Source organism: Astatotilapia calliptera, chromosome 15, assembly GCF_964374335.1.
Source record: "Astatotilapia calliptera chromosome 15, fAstCal68.1, whole genome shotgun sequence".
NCBI lineage: Eukaryota > Metazoa > Chordata > Actinopteri > Cichliformes > Cichlidae > Astatotilapia > Astatotilapia calliptera.
In genome coordinates this window covers 6,695,332-6,712,970 of record NC_137436.1, presented here as the reverse complement: position 1 = coordinate 6,712,970, position 17,639 = coordinate 6,695,332, and the positions used below count along the sequence as shown (strand labels likewise).

The 17,639-nt window shown below is 39.6% G+C and overlaps 1 protein-coding gene across 3 annotated transcripts; it reads left to right on the top strand.

The window, feature by feature from the left end:
• The first annotated feature begins 4,740 nt into the window (after nt 1-4,740).
• Nucleotides 4,741-16,093, top strand: LOC113007039 (uncharacterized). 3 transcript variants are annotated; one of them, XM_026143363.2, is made up of 15 exons: nt 4,741-4,891; nt 5,010-5,078; nt 5,889-6,010; nt 6,127-6,187; nt 6,333-6,479; nt 7,326-7,394; nt 9,512-9,633; nt 9,750-9,810; nt 10,095-10,247; nt 10,694-10,762; nt 11,430-11,447; nt 11,550-11,600; nt 12,995-13,051; nt 14,860-15,069; nt 15,329-16,093. In XM_026143363.2, exons 2-15 carry the CDS (start codon nt 5,018-5,020, stop codon nt 15,622-15,624), a joined length of 1,497 nt encoding a protein of 498 aa, XP_025999148.2. In that variant the 5' UTR covers nt 4,741-4,891; nt 5,010-5,017; the 3' UTR covers nt 15,625-16,093. The 3 variants fall into 3 exon arrangements, with proteins under 3 accessions (XP_025999148.2, XP_025999149.2, XP_080146358.1); XM_026143364.2 differs by lacking the exon at nt 11,430-11,447; XM_080290232.1 differs by lacking the exons at nt 11,430-11,447; nt 11,550-11,600.
• Nucleotides 16,094-17,639: the final 1,546 nt, after the last annotated feature.

The following is a 17,639-nucleotide window of genomic DNA, read 5'->3' as shown; positions in this document are numbered from 1 at the left end:
GATGTTAAGTTCAAGAGGAATTTAAGATTTGAGCAGCAATGTGGAGTTTATTCAAGTTGGATTTGCTTTAAAGATGCACACTTTTACGTTTTGCATGTCCTTGTGCTATCCCAATTGAATATCCCTGATTTTCCCAATCCAGGCTCCGACTGCTTCTTTCACCAGGAATCAGCAACCAAACACACCAGGAGGTGAAAAGCGAGAACCCGAGGTTAAGCAAAGCATAAGATAAGCACAGGTCTGATTACTGCTGCTAAGTACAACGATCTGGCGGAGACTGGTGGAAGAGCCTGGTCTTCAAATCCCCAGCAGGTAACAGAGAACAGGTGTGCTGAAGAGGCTGCAGCTGGAGTGGCAATACCTGCCGAGCACTGCCAGGAAAAGAGAGCGGGACGGCTGTGTCTGCTAGGCTATGACAACCATTTAGCTGGAGGCCTATAGATGGTAGGGGATGTCACCCACTGGTTGGTGGATTACTGTTTTGGAAGCTTTTGGGATTTTAGTCATCGGTTTGTGGAGCGAGATGGCACAATATTTGGAGGAAAGTCTGTGGCTAAAGGCATAGACCAGGTGTGTCAAACATAAAGCCTGGGGGCCAGAATTGGCCTGGCAAAGACTTGAAGCTGGCCCATTGGATAACTTTGGAAAATATAATATTTTATAACTTTCCCTACTGATAACCTCCATAGCTAATTATACTACACTAAAGTAAGTCAAACATATAGCAGATGGTAGAAAAGTTCCTGTGTTTTCACACTATAGAAATGTCACTTCACATTAAAGTGGGCTCCATGTGGCTCATGATGTAAAATGAGTTTGACACCCCTGCCATACTGCTGCAAATACTTGCTAATTGCTAACATATGAATCATTTAAAATTGTAATTTCAGCCAACTAATCAATATTTACATCCAATAGTTGGCCCATCTAAGCTCAGACATAGAGTAGCAGCTTCCATATTCATCATTATGAGTTAAATATTTGTATTTAGAGCTCACTATGAATGTGATTGTTCAGTTTGTTCGGATCATAGTTGGACTGCTCATTTCAGAAACTTAATTAAAAAGTATTGCTGTTGTATAAACAACAATAAGGTAAAACAACAACAACAACAACAAACAAAAACCCCCACTGTGGATATGAGCAGCCTCTGCTTCTCTGTGGTCGCCTTAATCGCCTCCCCCCTCCATCCCCAGCTTGGTAAGTGAAGGGAAGGGAGTGCTATTTAATCTGAAAAAGTGTCACATTAATTCAGACAAATTCAAGCAATCTAGTTTTCTAATAAAGCTGTCATATTTGCATCCGGTGACTTACGCTCACCATCGTTTTAGATTAATTCCCGTCACAACCTTTTGATTTATGAATGCATAATAACTCAGGGCAATGTCTGTGACAGTGCGCGCTTTGTGTGTGTGTGTGTGTGTGTGTGTGTGTGTATGTGTGTGTGTGTGTGCGTGAATGTGTGTGCATCTGTGCCTACAAAGCGTTGACTTTTAATCTTACATGTTGCTTGTTTCTAGTCGAGAGAAAATCTCATTCTGAGATAATTGAGTGTGTTAAGAGGAGGAGATCAGACTCCTGGTGCGAAGGAACACAAGTTGCATCACTGTTCCCCTGTTTTAGAGCAACCTCTCATCTGTGCTTATCTGCTTGCCATTCATATCAAAGGATCAAATACATAAGAATTTCTTCTCCCCACTTGACATCGTCTTTCCACATCCACTCTTTGCTTATGAAATCCAAAGGTCAGCGTCTGCTCTTTGCAGCATGCACACACAGGAAATCATACATTCTCCCTTGTAGTTGTTTTTTTAATAACTGTGTCAATCCTTTATTTATGTGCCTGTATTTACAGTTGTTGTTGTTTTTATAATTGTTTTAATTCAATTTCACATTCCTGAAGCAACATTATCAAACACGTCATAATGTTGTCTAAGCTGTTATCAGGAAAAGTGGAATTATTACTTTTATATATGACTGCTCCATCCCCCCAAACCCTCGACTCAGTTTATATGTAATGTGCACAGGCAATACAGCAGTGTTTTCGTATCACTGCCCCTGAATAAAGCAACCAAAGAGCACCCATGAGGCTTCACAATGTAGGTAGTCTTGCTATCATGACTCAGTCGAAACTCAAGTGAGTGCTATTTCTGATCATAGCATAGAAGTGTGAGTCTGCCAGCAGTCATCGTACTCTGACATGATCAGCAGAGCAGATGATGAGGCACAGGACAGTCTGTGGTCTAAAAAGAGAGTCTAATACATGCTGTATGCTGGTACACATGACATGGCATTATAGCCTTGGACCAAATCAGATTTTTTTTTGCCTCTGAGCCCATTTAAAGTTTTCTAAAAGTTCTGCATGTAGAATAATTTTAAGTTTCTCAGTTGGCTCGACGGTGTCCTTTGAATGTTCTCTGAGATTGGCTTTAAATGAAGGCAGGTCGCATGATTGCAGACTCCGCTCTGCAAGAATTTTTGAAGTTAAGTTCAAGAGGAATTTGAGATTTGAGCAGAAATACTGAGTTTATGTCAGTTTGATTTGCTTTTAAGACGCAGTTTTACAAACTGTATCTCCTTGTGCCATCTGCAGGATGTACAGACAGCAGGCACCAGCCTCTAAATCAGAAATCCACACTTTTGTGGTCTTGCACTTTGCGGTAATTTTGACCATAGGTTCAAATCTGATATCATCGACCTTACTTTTTTGGTTTTTTTTAAACATACATGTGATTAATTGATTATAATCTCCTCCTCTGTGTGATGCACTTCTTGGGTCAAAAGTGCTCTGTAGTTTTTCACATGGTCAAATACATGTTTTCCCACTCACTGCTCTTTTATTTATTCAAAATGAATCATTACTTACTTATTTGGAACCAAACATATTAGATATCATCTTGATAGCTGTAAATGAGACCACTAAGTAAGACGGAGACATCTGTTTGGGTTAAGCGTTGGCTCCAGTTCAGTATTTTCTGATGCACTGCAGACTTGGCATCATTGAAAAGTTAGGCTAGAGTCCAAATGTGCTCTTAAACTTATCCATTAACGCGCCTGCATTTGCTGAATCGATAGATCCATGATGCCTGATTACCATCTTCTGGCCAAAGCTTGTCACTGCTTCCCCCTCAGATAAAGTAACGGTCACTGAAGCAGCTCGGCGTATTTGCTTACAGTTTAATTAAAACCAGAAAGAGTGAAATATCAAAACAACTTCTGCTGTTTACTGAAACTAAAGCTCAAACCCTGCTGTTAGTATTACTGTTTGCTTTCTCTTCAAAGGGACCACCGAAGAAGCTTGAAAGCCACAATCAAAAAGCTAAACACTGAGCCGTCGTAGAATGAGCAGCCAGGCGTTTTCACATTCTCAGACACGCTTTGAATGTCATTGCATAGAGACTGCTATGTTACGCAGTCAGATTCACACAACACTGTTTCATTCCAACAGCATACATGAAGGAAGCTAAGCAGCGCCACCAGGAGCTGTCTCCCCCCTGCAGTAAAGTCTGAGACAGGCGAGAGAGAAAAAAGCACTCCACCTTCTGTCAGCGACTGCCAAAAGGCCTCCAAGAAAAACTCAAACAGTTATATAGACACAAAGACAAACATGCCGCTGCTTCTGACTTCAAGATAGCTTCTCTTTATCTCTCGGCTCTCTGCAGACATACAGAGAGTGAAGCACGAATTTGACTGAGCTGTTGGTGAAACTGGCTCTGAGGACAGAGTGAGCACACACATGCTACATGTGCAGAACAATTTTTATTGAAGTTTATTTGAATCTAGTGGACAAGAAGACGTACTAATAAAAATAAAGGAAAAGTTGCCATTTTCAGCTTTTTAGAATATTTAAAAACAATTAAAAAAAATATTGCTGCTGAAGCTACTATTAAATAGCAGAAAGCTTAATGAACGGAGAGAACACAGTCAGTGCTGTACTGTGAGAGGCTGCAAGAACATCCTGTACATATGCTCAAAGTTCAAGTATTGTGTTAACCCATTTAATCACACTGGCAACAATTGTTGCTGTTTTAACCACACATTACATTAACAAAATGAAACATTGTGTGTAGGGGATGTCTAAGGAGTAAAATGCATGCACTTATTTTGCAGGGGAAAATTATTTGAGATTAAATGGGTTAATACTAATGGTTCCTCACCTTTAAATATCCTGACAGCACATGAAACAAAGGAAATCATTTCTTGGTTTTGTCCCTGTTCCTTTTCAAATTACGCCCTTTAGTGTTCTTTTGGAATCTTTTTACCGGCAGCATATTTGGAGGGAAGTCTTTTTACTGTGCAAGCCTGCACTGAGATGTATGGCAGTGTGTGCACTTTGTACGGGTTGCACTGGCAAAGAAAAACTGTGCACTGCTGCACCCTGCTGGTGTTTTAAGTGTTTGCATGCTGAGCTCTTTCAAGCTGGCTCTGTAACACAAACCTGAAGACTGATGCTGTGGGACTCGAGTGAAACAATGAAGTCCTTACTTAACTGTTATATAGACTTTTAAAGTTTTACAGATGAGACACATTACAGGATTACATTGTGACATGGTGTTCTTGTTCGTTTTGCCAAAATGTGAAATGTACTTTGTGTAAAAATTATGTGTACGTTTAACACACAGTGCATGACTTTGGATATTTTAGGACCCAGACTTTTTTTAAGCAGTCATAGTGGGCGGGGCTGCTCATGAACCAATGGTTGCTTAAAGCCCTGCGACGTCATAGCATGACCAACCACTTCAGTCAGTCTACTTTCACTTTCCTTTGACTGTAAACGGTTTTTGATCAAGCTTGGCTAGACTGACGATAGATCAATATATATCTGAAAGTATTTGGGGGTTTTTTCATCCCAGCGTCTCTTTTGCTCCCGAAGACCCCATTTGCACAGCAGGTCTGTTTCCACGTTGTTCAGATGTCATGTCGATCCAACAGGAGAACAGAAACAGGAACTATACAGTATGAGAAATGTCCAACATCCGTATTCTCTGACTTTTTCTTCTTTTCTGCAGGTGAAATCATGGATGGTTTGCTTAAGGAAATAAGAAGCAAGGACCAAGCAGCCGCCTCTGTACTGGAACGTAAGTGGCAGAGAAAATGAGAATATTTATCCTAGGGCTGTGCGATATGACCAAAATCTCATATCCCGATATAAGAATTCTATCGTCCTGATAACGATATAAATCACAAAAATGTAACATTTTCTGTAAATTCTGTGAATCTTTAACAGATGCATGAAACTATACATTTTTAGACATAAGTTAAGCCGTTTTCTTTGTGAGAATCTATAACACGGCGTGCTGCGGGGAAAAGCCTGTTCTAACGTTTGAGTCTAAGGTTTAAAGGTTTATGTGGAACATAAACAAGCGGACTCGCGATGCTGTTACCGTCGTTGTTGCTAACCACAACACATAAAAACAGGCGCTTGTCCGTCTGTAGTGTGGTTATATTAAATATAAGAGAAAGAGAGAACTTTAAGAAATTAATATAGCCACTACAGTGACCATCAAAACGATGAAAAAATATTGCTGTAAACAGTTTATTTTGCGACACCACGAAACAAACGATAGCGTAAAATGAAACGATAGACGTTTTTATATCGTAATCCGATATATATCGTTATATCGAACAGCCCTAATTTATCCTACACTACTAGAGTAAATAAGATGAAAATATTTATGCAATGTAGGTAGGCTCCGTTGTTGCAACAAATGAGTATAGGTGTCAGAAACCACTGGAAACTAACAAGAAGAAAATCAACAGAACCACAAATTGAATGTTATTTCAATTCAGTTTTATTTATACAGCGCCAAATCACAACAACGAACAATAATAACTTTAATTTGTATAATCAGGAGGCTACTTGATCAATAACAGATCTGCTCTTTCAGAGGCGGATTTACGCAGTGACTCAGATCTCCAGTCACTGACTTTACAAGACCTGGGTTTGCTGTTCCCTGGAGTTAAAAATGTCAAACTGAGAAGGGATATCTTTGATATAATACACAAGCAGGTAAGCAAGCAAGCTGTGTATAACTGAGAGGAGAGGGATTCAGCTGGACGTGTGTAACCCATATAGAAAGTCAGATCTGGACAATAAACACTTTTATTTGTTTTTCTTTGTTTCAGAAATCAATTGGTGAGCTCATAGAAAAATCCAAGCACTTCATCCCACATGACTCTCTCAGGGGTAAGTACAGCCTGTTAACATTGTTGGCTCTTGCATTTGATTTGGATAGGCGGAAGAAAATAGATGGATGGATTTAGGATGTTTTGGGGAAGTTTTAAAATATCACATGCAGATTCTTATACATAACCTTAAACTTTCCATCCAGCTGCCTTAACTGAAAATGGAGTTTTGGTCGACTACCTGAAAATGTTGAAGGAAATGAAGACCCAAATGAATAAAGATTTCCTTGATCCGCATATCAATCTACTGGAGGACTTCAGGAAATCTCAACCATCGCAGGACCAGGACAAAGGTTTTTAATCCAGTTTTTTTAAGCCTAATATTAACGTGTCTTAATTTCATGAGTGCAGATTCAAAGCTTTTACAGAGGGTAGCAAACTTCAACTTAATGTAGGTAAAGCTTTTTATCTCATCCAGTCCATTTATGCTGAATATGCATAAGCCATGTCTTTGATATTGAATAGACACAATATCTGACCACAGCTCAGGCTTGTTTGCTTTTACATCTACTTTTACATGAATCCACAGAATGGAAATAACAGAGACATGAAGTCTCAGTTGACATGTTATTCTCTCAATGTAACGGACAGATTAACAGGCATCCATTTTTTTAGTCAATAATGGGCCCTTGCTGCTCCAACATGACTGCACACCAATGCACCAAGCAAAGTCCATAAAGTCATCAATTAGCCACTTTGGTGTGGAAGAACTTGACTGGTCTGCGCAGAGTTCTGACCTCAACCCGACACAACAACTTTGGGATTAATTAGAGTGGAGACTGGGAATCAGGCCTTCTCGTCAACATCAACGTCTGACTTCACAAATTCCCATGAACACTAACCCTTGTGGGTTAATTCTGAAATGATGGGCGTTTTGTGATCAGCTTGGCTAGACTGACAACACGATCAACAATATCTACAGCTAAAAGTATTTGGGTTTTTTTTTTTTTTTGGGGGGGGGGGGGGGGGTTTCATCCCAGCATCTTCTCTTTTGCTCCTGCAGGCCCAGCTTGTAGAGCAGGTCTGTTTCCACATTGTTCAGATGTTATGTCAATCCAACAGGAGAACAGAAACAGGAACTATACAGTATGAGAAATGTCCAACCTCCGTTTTCTCTGATTTTTTCTTCTTTTCTGCAGGTGAAATCATGGATATTTTGCTTAAGGAAATAAGACGCAAGGATGAAGTGGCAGCCAATAAACTGGAAGGTAAATGGCAGTTTTTTGAGAATATTTACTGTCAGAGTAAATAAGATGTAAATAGGCATAAATATATTACAGTAAGTAGGCTCCATTGTTCCTCCATTATGCTGCAAACTAACAAGAAAAAAGCTAACAAAGCCATAAATTGAATTATAATTGTAATTCAACTCAGTTTTATTTATACAGCGCCAAATCACAACAACAAACAATAATAACTTTTATAATGTATAATCAGGAGACTAGTCTAAGGAGCTTGGAAAGAAAAGCGTCTGGACTTCTTTAAGTTGCTTGAAAACGTTTCACCTCTCTTCCGAGAAGCTTGTTCAGTTCTAAGAGTCAAATGGCGGAGAGTCCCAGATTTAAACCCAGTGGGAGTTTCCCCCCAAAGAGGGACAAAGGACCCCCTGATGATCCTCTACCTAATCACATGAGTCAAGGTGTGAAAATGGGTGTGGGTCACAATGTGCTAGGGTTTCGGGTGAGCTCATTGTGAAACCTGGCCCCACCCTATCATGTGATTTTCTAAGGTCAGATGGTCCCGATGGCCAACAAGGTCCAGAAACTTACCCTGGATCCAGATTAAACCATAGTGTTCTTTGATGTAGTCTCTCTCTTCACTTGCATACCTACCACGGAGGCAGTGGAGACTTTCAGAAAACGACTAGAAGAAGACAGCTCCTTGGAAGTCAGGACCAACTTCACACCCGATCAGATTTGCACCCTGTTACACCTCTGCCTTACCACTTTATATTTCGAATACAATGAGGGTTTCTACAGACACCCCCGTGTCACCTATTGTAGCCAACCTTTACATGGAGGAAGTGGAAAGAAAGGCTCTTGGCTCTTTTAAAGTTAGAGTACCCAGCCACTGGTACAGATATGTAGACGACACCTGGGTCAAAATCAAAACACAAGAAGTGGAATCCTTCACAGCGCACATTAACGCCGTGGATAAAAACATCAAATTCACACAAAGGATAACTGTTTGCCTTTCCTGGACTGCGCTGTGCACACTGAAGAGAATGGCAACCTCAACATTGAAGTTTACCGGAAGCCCACACACATAGACCAGTACCTCCTCTTTGACTCCCATCACCCTCTGGAACACAAACTTGGAGAAATTAGACCCTACACCACCGGGCAGAACATGTTCCCTCTAAGCCTGAAGGGAAAAAGAAAGAACACACACATGTAAAGGAAGCACTCAAAACATGCGGGTATCCTAACTGGGCATTTATAAAGTCAGTAAAGATGCACAGAAAAGAAGATCGGACACCAGCTAGGGAGGATAAGAAAGTCAGACGCAACAACATTGTCATCCCCTATGTAGCCGGTGTATCAGAGAAACTCAGGAGAGTTTTCTCCAAGCACGACATCCCGGTGCATTTCAGACCCAGCAATACAGTCAGACAGAAACTGGTTCATCCCAAAGACAAAACTCCAAAACACAAACTTAACAATGTGGTGTATCCTGTACAGTGTAGCGAGGAATGCCCAGACCTCTACATTGGAGAGACCAAACAGCCACTTCACAAGCGCATGGCACAACACAGAAGAGCCACCTCCATGGGACAAGACTCGGCGATCCATTTGCATCTAAAGGACAAAGGTCACTCTTTCGAGGATGCCAATGTTCACATTTTGGACAGAGAGGACAGCTGGTTTGAAAGAGGAGTGAAAGAAGCCATTTATGTCCACTGTGAGCGACCATCTTCCCTTCTCAGACACCTTAACACCCACTCACACCCTGGGCCATCTGACCTCAAGAAATCACATGATAGGGTGGGGCCAGGTTTCACAATGAGCTCACCTGAAACCCTGGCACATTGTGACCCACACCCGTTTTCACACCTTGACTCATGTGATTAGGTAGAGGATCATCAGGGGGTCCTTTGTCCCTCTTTGGGGGGAAACTCCCACTGGGTTTAAATCTGGGACTCTCCGCCATTTGACTCTTAGAACTGAACAAGCTTCTCGGATGAGAGGTGAAACGTCTTCAAGCAACTTAAAAAAGTCCAGACGCTTTTCTTTCCAAGCTCCTTAGACTACAATGACCTGGAGGACTGAGAACCTTCACAGACAATCAGGAGACTACTTGATCAATAACAGATCTAATCTTTCAGAGGAAGGTTTGAGAGCTGACTCAGATCTCCAGTTACTGACTTTACAAGACCTGGGTTTGCTGTTACCTGGAGTTGAAAATGTCAAACGGATAAGGGAAATCTTTGATATAATAAACAAGCAGGTAAGCAAGCAAGCTGTGTATAACTGAGAGGAGAGAGATTCAGCTGGACGTGTGTAACTCATATAGAAAATCAGATCTGGACAATAAACACTTTTATTTGTTTTTCTTTGTTTCAGAAACCAATTGGTGTGCTCATAGAAAAATTCAAGGACTTCATCCCACATGAATCTTTCAGGGGTAAGTACAGCCTGCTAACATTGTTGGCTCTTGCATTTGATTGATTTGGATAAGTTAGCCCTGCGACAGACTGGTGACCTGTCCAGGGTGTACCCCGCCTTTCGCCCTATGACAGCTGGGATAGGCTCCAGCGCCCCCCGCGACCCTGAAAAGGATAAGCGGAAGCGAATGGATGGATGGATGGATGGATGGAAGAAAATAGATGGATGGATTTAGGATGTTTTGGGGAAGTTTTAAAATATCACATGCATATTCTTATACATAACCTTAAACTTTCCATCCAGCTGCCTTAACTGAAAATGGAGTTTTGGTTGACTACCTGAAAATGTTGAAGGAAATGAAGATCCAATTGAATAAAGTGCAAGATTTCCTTGATGCACATATCAATCTACTGGAGGACCTCAGGAAATCTCAACCATTGCAGAACCAGGACAAAGGTTTTTAATCCAGTTTTCTATCTGATCCAGTCCATTTATGCTGAATATTTATAAGCCATGTCTTTGGTATTGAATAGACATAATATCTGACCACGGCTCAATCTTCTTTGCTTTTACATCTATTTTTACATGAATCCATAGAATTTAAATAACAGAGTCTCAAATAACATGTCATTCTGCCCATGCCATGCTCAGAGCAGTCTGTGTACAAAAAGTGTTACATTTTGTACATGAATCACAAACACATGGAAAAGGTAAAGTCTGTCAAAATTCTACTATGTTGCCATTCACAAGATATATTCTCAGAAACCCCTTACATATAGTATATAACTATGGTATATGACTATATGGTAAATTAGAACTAGAGTACAGTTAAGATTTTTACATACATTCATAAGATTTTTTTTAAATTTCTTGTAAATGCGTTATGCCAATGTACTCAACAGGTTATTTGTCAAGTGGTCCAGTGAAGCGCCACAATAGCCAAACCAGTGACCCTCCACAAATGCAACAAGGTAAATCTCACCTTGTTTTTCTTTGCACTCCAGTAAAATTTAACACAGGCTATTGTTAAATTTTAATGCTGTTTTACATGAAGGTTTATTAGATACAATTACCAGTAGTGCAATGTTGTCCCCACCAAGGTAAATTTAGCTCTTCACCAGGTGTTAAGGTCAGTGTTGGGAAGGTTACTTTTAAAATGTATTCCACTACAGATTACAGAATACATGCCCCAAAATGTATTTTGGAACGTATTCCGTTACATTACTCAATGAGAGTAATGTATTCTGAATACTTTGGATTACATAATATATTATCATGCTTTTTACAACTACATGAATGTACTATTGCTGTGTGATTTATTACTATTACTGAAGGCTACTCACCTTACCAATACCAACTAGATTTTTAAATCTTAATATAAAATGAGTAACAGTAGGGTGGACATTTTGCAGCAATCGCGTGGTTATAGTGGGCGGGGCTGCGCATGTACTCCAATAACCAATGCAGGATCACAGCATGACCAAACTGTTCAGTCAGTCTACTTTCACTTTTTGTTGACCGTAAACGGTGGGTGTTTTTTTGATGAAGCTAGAATAGACTGACAGTACAATGCAAATATCTACATCTAACAGTATTGGGGGGTTTTTCATCCCAGCATCTTCTCTTTTGCTCCTGCAGGCCCAGCTTGCACAGCAGGTCTGTTTCCATGTTGTTTAGATGTCATGCCGATCCAATAGGATAACAGCAACAAAAATGTCCAACCTCTGTTTTCTCTGATTTTTTTCTTCTCTTCTGCAGAGGAAAACGTTTTGCATAAAGAAAAAAGACACAAGGATGAAAAAGCAGCAGGTAAACTGGAAGTTAAGTGGCAGTGTTTTGGGAATATTTATTCTACACTGTTAGAGAAAATAAGATGTAAATATTTATATTGAGGTGGGACTCGATTAAAAAAATTAATCTAATTAACTAGAGGTTTTGTAATTAATTAATCTCTATTAATCGAATTTAATATTATTTGCTTGCTTTTCAATGTCATAAAGCTGTTGAATTTTACATGATATAGTTTTTCTGCATGGCATTTGGAAAGTTGAATCACCTGACTCTAAATAGCACATTTTCTAACCCCCTATCTTGTACCACTGATGGTGGTCTACAGCAATCCATTCTCTGAGAGATTTTGTAAGTTTGTCTGTTGACTCACTAATTTTGGTCCTAAAACCAGTCATTTCATCAAGTTTGGGCTGCCGACACCTTTTGTTGATACTCGAACGGCTAGGGCTAACAGCTCCCACAGTTTCTGTGCTCACTGCAACATGTTTTGCATTTAGATGGTACCATAAGGTGCTTCGGTGGTATGCAAACCTTTTGCACAGTTTGCACAAAACCAAGATTTTATCAAGGCTTCCGTCGGGTAGTCTTTTGAAATGAAATTTGCCTCCGATCAGTCCTAGCAAAGCACTTTCTTCCGATTCTTCCATTTTTCTAGCTGTGTAGTGTAATCGGTATACTAGGAAATCGTGCACTGACAAAAGTTCCCCTTTGCTTGGAATGCAAAGTGCATTAAATGCGTTAATTTTTTAACACGTTATTTTTTTTTTTTTTCAAATTAATTAATCGCAATTAACGTGTTAAATTCCCACCCCTAATTCATATATATATATGTATATATAGTTACAGTAAGTAGGCCTCTTGATGCAACAATTGAGTATAGGTGTCAGAAACACCTGGACTACCTTATGCCGCAAACTAATAATAATTAAAAAAAACACAAAAGTAATTATAATGAAATGATTTGTATAATCAGCCTAATCTTAACGTGTCGTAAGTTCATGAGTGTAGATTCAACAGGCATCCATTTTTTTAGTCAGTAATTCAAACACTGCTGGCTTTTCATTTAGTTGATTTTATGTATTTCTCACTGGTTAGAATTAAAAGTAAAAGTGCAAACATTTGTGTAATTTTATCTGATTTAAGTTCTTGCCACAAAATCCGCTGGTGTAGCAGTCTGCTTCAAGTGTTAAATCTTGCACATGAATCACAAACACATGGAAAAGGTCAAGTCAGTCGAAATTCTGCTATGTTGTCATTCACAGGTTAGATTTTCAGAAACCCCTTACATATAGTATAAAACTATAGTATATGACGATATATATTATTACTTAAGTACAGTTAAGATATTTACATACATTCATAAGTTTTATTTTTTATTTCTTGTAAATGTGTTATGCCCTTGTACTCAACAGGTTCTTCGTCAAGTAGTGAGAATAGCCAAACTAGTGACCTTCCAGAAATACAACAAGGTAAATTTCACCTTCTTTTACTTACAGTCTAGTGACACACAGACACATGCATATGGAGCTATGTATGGCTATTTAACAATAGCCATACATAGCTACATAGCTGTTTTACATCAATATTTGTTAGATACAAGTACCAGTAGTGCAAATCGGTTCTCACGCTCTCCTTCTTTCAAGCGTGACCATCCACATAAAAGACAAGGTAAATTTAGCTCTTCACTGTTAAAATGTAAGGTTGTATTATTGACCAGGTTTTAAGGTTTCCAACTCCAGGCAATATTCAATATTCACTTATTATATGTTAAAAAAAACCTCAGAAATCTAACTTAATACACTGTTATACACACTATATTGCCAGAGGTAATCACCCATCCAGATGATTGAATTCAGGTGTTCTAATCACTTCCATGGTCACAGGTGTATAAAATTAAGCACCTAGCCATGCAGACTGCTTCTACAGACAATTCTGAAAGAATAGTTTACTCTCAGGAGCTCTGTGAATTCCAGCATGGTGTCGTGAAAAAAACACCAGCTGTCTGACAAGTGCAGTTGTAAAATTTTCTTGCTGCTAAATATTTCACAATCAACTCTCAGTGACTGAAAATGATTGGGAATAACAGCAACTCAGCCACCAAGTGGTAGGCCACGTAAAATCACAGAGCGGATTTAGCGGAGGCACATAATCCGTAGAGTCATGGTATGGTTTTCCATAGCCAAGATGCTAGATCCAAGCTTTATTTCAATAAGTCCAAGGTGTTAGATGCAGTGGTGTAAAACACGACATTACTGAAGCATTTGAGACGTGTTCTCTCGAGTGACGAATCACACGTCTTTGTCTGGCAATCTGATTGATGAGTCTGGGTTTGGCAATTGCCAGGAAAACAGTACTTGTCTGACAGCATTGTGCCAAGTGCAAAGTTTGGTGGAAGGGGGATCATAGTTTGCTATGGGGCATGGTTTTTCAGGAATTGGGCTCGGCCCCTTAATGCTTTAGCAAACCAAGACATTTTGAAATATTTCATTCTCCCAACTTTGTGGGAACAGTTTGGAGATGCCCCCTTTCTATTCCAACATAGAAGGAACATGACTGAAATTGACTGGCCTGGACAGAATCCTGACCTCAACCTAACAGGACATCATTCGGTTGAATTAAAGCAGAGATTGCGAGCCAGGGCCTCTCGTCAACATCAATGTCTGACCTCACAAATGTGCTTCTGGAAGAATGCTCAAAAACTCCCATAAACACTCCTAAACGTTGTGGAAAGCCTTCCGAGAAGAGTTAGAAACTGTTATAGCTGAAAACAATGGGCTGGCATCATATTAAACCATATAGATTAAGAATGGTATGCCACTTAAGTTCATATGTGTGTAAAAGCAGACAAGCAAATACCTTTGGCAGTACAGTGTATCAAATGATATTTTGTTCCACTCTAAAAAATTGTATTGAAAAATAAACCCTAAAATTTCAGCTGCATATTGTAAAGTGTATAGTTACCTGAGCACATATATTGTTTTCGAGAATGCTTAACATTTTTATATTTGCATTTAGATTATCTAAAACACTATGTTTAAAACCTGTTCAACTCAAAACTTTATATATAAAAGACTCAGACAGCTCTGTTAATCATTCTAGTAATGTTTTGAAATTTAAGCAAGAATTTTTTGTGCTATATTAATAAATTGATTTCACTCATTGAAGCAAAGTCTTTTATTTCATTTATCATGAATCACTGTATTCCAGGAAGTTTAATTTGATTCTCCTGTGAATTTAACTTGCTCTTTATTTGTAATTTTTTGTATTATTTCTATAGCCACACTGAAGTACAAGATGGTGATAAGTGGAAAAACCTTTAATGCCCATCAACAGATACTGGAAAAAGTAAAGGCTTTAAGTGAGGATCCAGATTTGAATTTGATCGAACAGGAAGACAGCAATCAGGATTGCCAGGCCATTATTGTCTTCTGTCCCATTGTTTCACGTATGGGGACAGATATTGATGCAGCCATGACGCAAGTCAAAGGTAAGGGAAAGAATTAAATTAGTCATCCATTCAAAAAATTGCAGTTGTGTTTTATGAGACATTTTTGGGGTTGAGAATACGACCTGAAAGTAACTCATAATAATGATGAGCTTTTAAAAGCATCAGGAATAGCATGAATTTTGTCTAATGTTTCTATAGTATAAGAAAATCTGTGGCCATTAAAATTTTTTTCTTTTAATACTTTTCCACTGTTATGTTATGTTCTCGTAATCCGTCTCCTCTTTTTTGCTCTCTGTAGGTTCTCAGCCTGTCATTCTGGTTTTGATGCATCACGCACATGAACCCAAGCATGTAACTTTAATGAAAACATGGGATGGCGTTTCTAATGTTGTGTTACCTTTCCATGTTTTCTACCATGAGACAGTGCATGGATTGTTGCAGTGTCAGCAAAATAACGATGCCATTTCTGAAATTCGAAAGGCATTACTGAAGCACGCAGATATCCAGACAATTAAAGATACAAGTGGAAAGACACAGAATGTAGCTGCTAAAAGTAGTAATCGTGGTGGGAGTTTTATTTTTCGTTTTTGGTAAATAATGATAGTGTAAATTCAGATATTACAAGTCAAAGAAACTGTATATATATCCCATGCATTACTCTTTTGTAATCTAATTTTTTTTGCGCTGTATCACTTCAGTAGTGTAGATTGCTCTGACCATTTGAGTAGGAAGCGAAGATTTTATGGTTTTGATCATGCAAAATAATTATTTTGTACATTGTGAAACAAAAGGACAGCACAGAATCGTCTTTGTGACCTTTATTTCAGTACTTTAAGATATTTCAGCTGTAAGGGTAGTTGCAGAGTCAACAGGTGTGATCCTGAAGTGTCAAAGAAGAGGTCAGAGACACAGTATATGGGTGTAGATAGTCATAAAACTACTTTCAACTGTACCAACTGCTGTTTATCTCTAAAAACAAAAGTGACAGCTACAGCTGTATGTACACAGTGACATCGTAAGTCCTTTGATCATTAAGATAAATAATAAATATATTTATATCAAAGTCAAACATATTGTGATTAGTTTCACAGTTGCTATGTAAATCTGCAAGTTATTTTCATCTTTCAGAAAAAAAAATCAAGCCAATGTTTAAAATTGTGAATAAAAATGTAAAAAAACATCTGTTGTCTTCTTTTTCTTTTTTCCTTTTTTTTTTTTTTTTTTTAAATTGAGGGGTCCTGAACAGTTCAAAACACCAGTGTATTTACAGTATAATTTAACCTAGTTCAGCTAATATTTCTGCTGTTATTTTCTATATTCTTGACTTTTATTCACTCTAAGAAAGACTAAAGAGTGCAAAGACCACATATTCAATGATAAGCCACTTTATACATGTTTACATTATATTCATAGAAAATGAAAAATTGTGTGTAACAAATTTTTTTTTTCTTTTTTCTTTTCTTTTCTTTTTTTTTTTTCCCTTTTTTTTCTTTTTGGCTGGTGTAAAGTTTGTCATCTAAATAAAATGCCCTTTGTCTCCAGTTCTGTTCATAATTTTTATGGACAGGATTTCTAGGCGCAGCCAAGTGGCGGAGGGCTTTCGCTTTGGTGGCCTCAGAATCTCATCTCTGATTTTTGCAGATGATGTGGTTCTGTTGGCTTCATCGGGTGAGGGCCTCCAGCTCGCACTGGAACGGTTCGCAGCCGAGTGTGAAGCAGCGGGAATGAGGATCAGCACCTCCAAATCTGAGGCCATGGTTCTCAGCCGGAAAAGGGTGGAGTGCCCACTCCGGGTCGGGGATGAGTTCCTGCCACAAGTGGAGGAGTTCAAGTATCTCGGGGTCTTGTTCGCGAGTGATGGGAGAAGGGAGCCGGAGATCGACAGACGGATTGGGGCTGCAGCTGCAGTAATGCGGACGCTGCACCGGTCCGTCGTGGTGAAGAGGGAGCTGAGTGTAAAAGCGAAGCTCTCAATTTACCGGTCGATCTACGTCCCTACCCTCGCCTATGGCCACGAGCTGTGGGTAGTGACCGAAAGAACGAGATCGCGGATACAAGCGGCAGAAATGAGCTTCCTCCGAAGGGTGGCTGGCCTCTCCCTTAGAGATAGGGTGAGAAGTTCGGCCATCCGGGAGGGGCTCAGAGTAGAGCAGCTGCTGCTCCACATCGAAAGGAGCCAGCTGAGGTGGTTCGGGCATCTGACAAGGATGCCCCCTGGGCGCCTCCTGGGTGAGGTGTTCCAGGCATGTCCCACCGGGAGGAGGCCCCGGGGCAGACCCAGGACACCCTGGAGAGATTATATCTCTCGGCTGGCCTGGGAACGCCTTGGTATTCCCCCGGATAAGCTGGAGGAGGTGGCTGGGGAGAGGGAGGTCTGGGCCTCTTTGCTTAGGCTGCTGCCCCCGCGACCCGGCCCCGGACAAAGCGGATGAAGATGGATGGATGGATGGATAAAATAAACTAACATAAACTGCGCTGTATTCTAGTATTTGACGGAATAATTACGTTTAATCCGGTCCTTTGATTTGCTAGCAACGCCAAATTAATGTCACATAAATGACGTGTTATTAATTCTTTAGATTAGCACTGTGGTACTTAAACTGTGTTTT

Bases quoted from the DNA above. Each gene is read 5' to 3' on its own strand.
- LOC113007039 (XM_026143363.2), top strand. From the start codon at position 5,018: ATGGATGGTTTGCTTAAGGAAATAAGAAGCAAGGACCAAGCAGCCGCC. The intron at 5,079-5,888 runs GTAAGTGGCAGA...CTGCTCTTTCAG, and splicing joins AGCCGCCTCTGTACTGGAAC to AGGCGGATTTACGCAGTGAC. The intron at 15,070-15,328 runs GTAAGGGAAAGA...TGCTCTCTGTAG, and splicing joins AGCCATGACGCAAGTCAAAG to GTTCTCAGCCTGTCATTCTG.